Source organism: Penaeus chinensis, chromosome 4 (genome assembly GCF_019202785.1).
Source record: "Penaeus chinensis breed Huanghai No. 1 chromosome 4, ASM1920278v2, whole genome shotgun sequence".
Classification (NCBI taxonomy): domain Eukaryota; kingdom Metazoa; phylum Arthropoda; class Malacostraca; order Decapoda; family Penaeidae; genus Penaeus; species Penaeus chinensis.
This window is the reverse complement of record NC_061822.1, coordinates 41,654,654-41,659,653: the sequence shown is the minus strand read 5'-3', so window position 1 is coordinate 41,659,653 and position 5,000 is coordinate 41,654,654. Positions and strand designations below refer to the sequence as shown.

The following is a 5,000-nucleotide window of genomic DNA, read 5'->3' as shown; positions in this document are numbered from 1 at the left end:
TGAAAGACAATCGTCTGTTGAGAAAAGTCCAGTTGTCCCTGTGTTAACCTCAGTAGCCCAGTCATTCCCTACTCCAGTCAAGAGTCCAGAGGCAAGCCTGTCCGATGATGATGTAGTATTAGGAATGACACCAGACAAGAAATCTGTTGTGTTTGATGACAGTCCTGATAAGACTTTTTCTCCATCATCTGACAGCTCAGATGAGGAAAGTTTATCAGAAAAGTTTCCACAACAAAAGCCTCCACCCAGGTTAGAAAGTCCAGTTAGAGAGCAGTCCAGCCTAGAAAAAGAAGGTCCAGTTCAGCATCCCTCCTCACAGAGTCCAACCAAAGTAACAGATCCGTCAGCACAAGAAAGCCATGTAGAAGCAGTGTCATTGCTAAGTGAAGATGTTAATGAAAATGCATCAGTAACAAGTGGTGATTCAGAGAAATTCCCTGCACCACCTCAAGTATCTAGTCCTGACAGAACATCAGCAGCTGCTTTTGATAGTTTAGGGGCCCAGGATGGAGTCCCTGTACCAGAAACACAGAATCAGCCCCAGGAGACTATTAATCCCCTTTATATGGTTGGAGACAACAGCAACCAGCAGCAAAGTATGATGCAGGAGACCAGTACAACGAGTCAGGTGGTTTCTGTAGGATTATGTGGTGATCTCCCACCACCGCCTCCAGTAGAAGAAGATGAGGCTGCCTTTCCAAATGACTTGCCACCACCCTTACCAGAAGTGACGTCATTCATGCCTTCTAATGATGCTTTGTCTGAAGAAGCGCCACCTCCACCTCTTGTGTCCCCTTCAGATGTAGAAGGACTGGAGGATATGCTTCCTCTAGCACACATGGGGTCTTCCTCCTCAGGTAGCACTGCAGGACAGCCAGGCAGCATTCATGGCAGCTCAGAAAAAGACTCTGACTCCCCTCAGGAATCTGAGGACACTCAGATGGAAGGCACCATAGTAGCAGATGACCTCCCTCCACCCCCAATGGCAGCTACAACAGGGAGTGAACAGGATTCTGATGAAGAGCTTGACAATTCAGTATCCTCTGGTTATGAACATGGCTTTACTGCTGGGGGAATAACCGTCACAGTGAATCCTATGGCAGACATGGAGGAGACGCAAGAAGCCACTGACAGTTTGCCTCCTCCCCCTCCCAGTGAACCCTCTCCAGTTGCCCCACCATCACCTATTGCTGTCTCAGCAGTAGTGACCAGTAGTGCAGGCAGTCAGAGTAGCAGTAATGGATCAGGGAGCCAAGACACAGGTAGTGGCAGTGTAGAGAGTGTAGTTACAGTAGAGTGTGCTGTGGCTGGAGACTCCAGGGTTCAAGACAGGCAACGATCCACCGACTCTTCCTCGAGTCCTGAGAGTCGTCATGTAGATCCCAATGAGCAGATAACAGAAGTATGAGGCAACACTGATGTGCATACAGCAACAGATGTGGCATAGCTTTAGGAATGTAGTTCCCTGTTGCTCAGGTTATCTTTAAGATATACCACATTGCCTACTAGATTTGGCAGCAGCTCATAATTTTTGCACCAAACTGTAACTGGTATCTAATTCAACCTAAGTTGCAGCTAAGCAATTGTTAGTCATTTTTTCACAGAGTTATGTGGACCATCTTGATTACACAACGCTACTATGATAAGTAACTTTATTGGTAGCTGTTGGCTGTGAAATATAAATATCATATTTCCAATATAGCTAGGAACAATTTCCCTTGTTAGCTTAAATGAATTACTGATGTCGGTTTCATGCAAGTGTTATAACAAAGGACTGGCTTCACAGAGCCTTGTGAATATTTCCAGACATAAAATAACAATTTTAATCTACTTACTAAGAGATAGGTAAAAAATATTTCAATTACTGCCATTTTTACACCTTGTTATGTGATTCTTTTTCCCAACGAGGCAAGTATATGTTTAAGTGAATGAAGGCATGGATTTGGTATTTAAATTTTTACCCGGTTGTATATGGGTGTGTTTGTAAACTAGATAAACTGAAGTGCTACAGGAGTAATTTTTGTAGGTGTGGCTCATGGTAGTTAGTATGGATTTATGTGGTGTGTTCATGTTAGCCAACAAGGGGCTGCGGCATCATGTGCGGTAATAAACTTTTGATATTAATCATGTCGCTCGTGGACAAAAGAATTGCCATGATAAATTCTGTATGCAGTTTGTTGCCAAAGTTCCTGTTTTTGTGACAACAGGCAGGTTGAAGCTTTATAAACTTAACAGTGTTCAGTATATGTAATGGTAAGTTCTATTTATGGTACTATAGGGTTGTAGTCAGCAAACATGTTTTAATGCATATTTGGACATCATTCAACACAGCATTTTCTCATCCAGTATTGATACTCAGCAGATATTAATCTTTCCAGTGGTTTAAATGTCATGTATAATTCTTTAATTTTTTGTATGCTGTTGAAGTTCATAGTAATTGCTTTCTTGGAAAATTTCCATTGAACAAAAATTACTGTATTATTCACAGGTTACAAAGCCACTACACATACAGCAAGTTACTATCTCGTGATAATATCAAACGTTTTTTCGATGTTTTCTCCTTTGAATATGTATTGCTCTACTCTTTGAATCTGTTATAAAAATAGCTAAGAAGATGTTAGTCAGTTGTGATTTCAGTAGACTTCGAGCTATGCTTCAAGATTCATACTCTCAATCTACAGAACTCTTGTTAGCAGTTTGTCACCAGTGCTATGATTTAGCAAGTCTTGTCTTATTCTCTTCTGTTCTTTAGGCAGCCTTTGTATTGTTGGCTTGAATGTTAACAGCATAGCCAGGTTAGGGAAGGTAAGCATGTCGTGTCTGTCAGCTACCTAACCTTGCTATGATTCTGAATGTTTATGATAAAGGTGAGTGTGTATATGGTGTTCAAAAATTTGAGTCTCAACTCTCATCAACCAGTGAAACCCAGTTGAAGTTTGTTGTTTGTTTTATTGGTTGTTAAGGCATTTGCAAATCATATGATATGTGATTATGTGGATGGATTAGGTGTATTTTTATTCATTTATTTTCACCTTGAATTGTGATGTTTTGTCTTTCTTGTATGATTTATACGAATGCATTTGACCTGTTTGTTTAATGCGAAAGTCTATTTTGTTACTCGTTACTCAAATTATTATGTTGTGGTTTGAAATCAGATGATTTTATTTATCAAGCAACAGATGCAAAACAGAAAGACCCACAAAACATTGTTGCTTAACTGAGGTTTCACTGATAGAATGTAGTATGTGTGCCAAAAAATCTAAATGTTGTCAAATGTTTCAAGAACATTACTCTTAGAGGCAGCTCCTTGAGGGTATTGCTCTTCATACTGTAATTGAAATGAATTGAATGTTCCTGGGTGTATATAGATAACAGTGGCCAAAATTGCAAAGTTCAGAAATCAGCCGTGAATGAGGTGATTGAGGGAATGTTTGCAGTACCCAGCAGTTGTTAATAATGAGCATTTTAGATTAAATGTCCCTTCTCTCCCTCTTCCTCCCTTCTATCTTATTTTTTTTTTCTTCCATATTTCTTGTTTTCTGTAGTGTGTATAACATACACATACTTATTAATAGTACCTGAATGTATGATTTTCTGACCCCATGGAGAACTGGTACATGAAATGAGTTAGAAGATTTTTTTCTACTTTTAGAAAATCTTCCTTGTGGTCAGTGGTTCTATTGATGGTGGTTTTCTCTGTGTCTCTGATGTCAGCTTTATATATGCTACTATGAGCAAGCTTGAATAGTAAACAAGGTGAAGCTGATTTTTATATATATTTTAGTGTCACTCAATTCTGTTGTTGCCTTTTTGTGAATGAACCAAAGCTTCACATTAATGGGTTTGTGATAGTTTGTTGTACTTACTGTTATTTATTTTGCAAATCTTCATTCTCCAATAGTTTAATTGCTGGTGCTAAACACTGATTCTAGTGCATGTAAATAGCTCAACATCTGTAAAAAAAAATAATTTTTCTGTTTTTCATGTCCTGTGCATTGAAGATATTTTATATCACTGTTCCTTGATTTTTTCACTATTATTTATGCTATAGAGATTACATTACTTGTGTTGTTTGTGAGTGCCCATACATACTCCTCCTTCTCTTTGCATGAATGTCTCATTTAACTTTTTTCAGATTTTTATGCTTCATTTGTTTTCAAAAAAACTGTCATTCTTTCTTTTTATGTACTGCTTGTGTTATTATTTTAGTGTGAGAGTTTTGTAGTCATTACTGCGTTTCCAACTTGCCTCTGTATCCAATGAAGAGAAGTTGCAATTGGAGTAATTGAATTGGTGTTGCCCAATTAGTTAGCTTGGAACCAAAGAATAACTTTCCATAGAATATTCTGCATCATTATTGCAATAAAGAGAGAGAGAGAAAGAGAGAGAGAGAGAAAAAGTGACTAGTTATCTAAGGAATGTAATGCAGCATATAGCAGTGGTGACTTTAATGCAGTGACTTGTATACTTTTATATTTTCTCTCTTGATATATTGATTTATAAACTTGTATTCTCCTTTTGTTTTTACTTCTTTCTTCTCATGAACACAGTGACTTATATACCCTTTTAAATAAACAAAATTAGTAACTTATGTATACTTTTATAATCTTTATTTTTACTTTATTTTATTTTATACAACATAAGTGCAATATATACAGTATATACATACATATATATTTCTTATGTTCAGTCTCTGCAGCTGATACCTGATTCAAAATTGCAGTCTTCTGAAGTTCAAATTCACTAGCACGGATGGTTACCTGGGGAATGTGTTCTGACTGGCAGTGGATGAGTGGAGAGAGCGCTGGATGCTTGGTAAAGTGTTTGATCCTTTGAGGCAGGTTTTCCTAAGCTTGATCAATATTTTGCATTTTTGTCCCTCTTAGTTGTAGATCTTTTGTTTGTTGTTTTTACTTTTCTTTTATTTGTTTTTGATTGATAGGCAAGAATGGCAGTGTTTTGTTAATGAATAGTATACTATCTTTAAACTTGTTTTTTCA

The 5,000-nt window shown here is 37.7% G+C and overlaps 1 protein-coding gene across 1 annotated transcript in view; it reads left to right on the top strand.

Moving 5' to 3' along the window:
* The window catches only part of LOC125046913 (titin-like), a 34,423-nt gene that overhangs the window by 27,339 nt on the left and 2,084 nt on the right, over window positions 1-5,000 (top strand). The window contains exon 11 of the mRNA XM_047644919.1: window positions 1-5,000. This exon is cut by the window's left edge and continues 1,934 nt beyond it; it is cut by the window's right edge and continues 2,084 nt beyond it. Within this exon, the coding sequence (XP_047500875.1) occupies window positions 1-1,408 (1,408 nt within the window). The 3' untranslated portion in view covers window positions 1,409-5,000.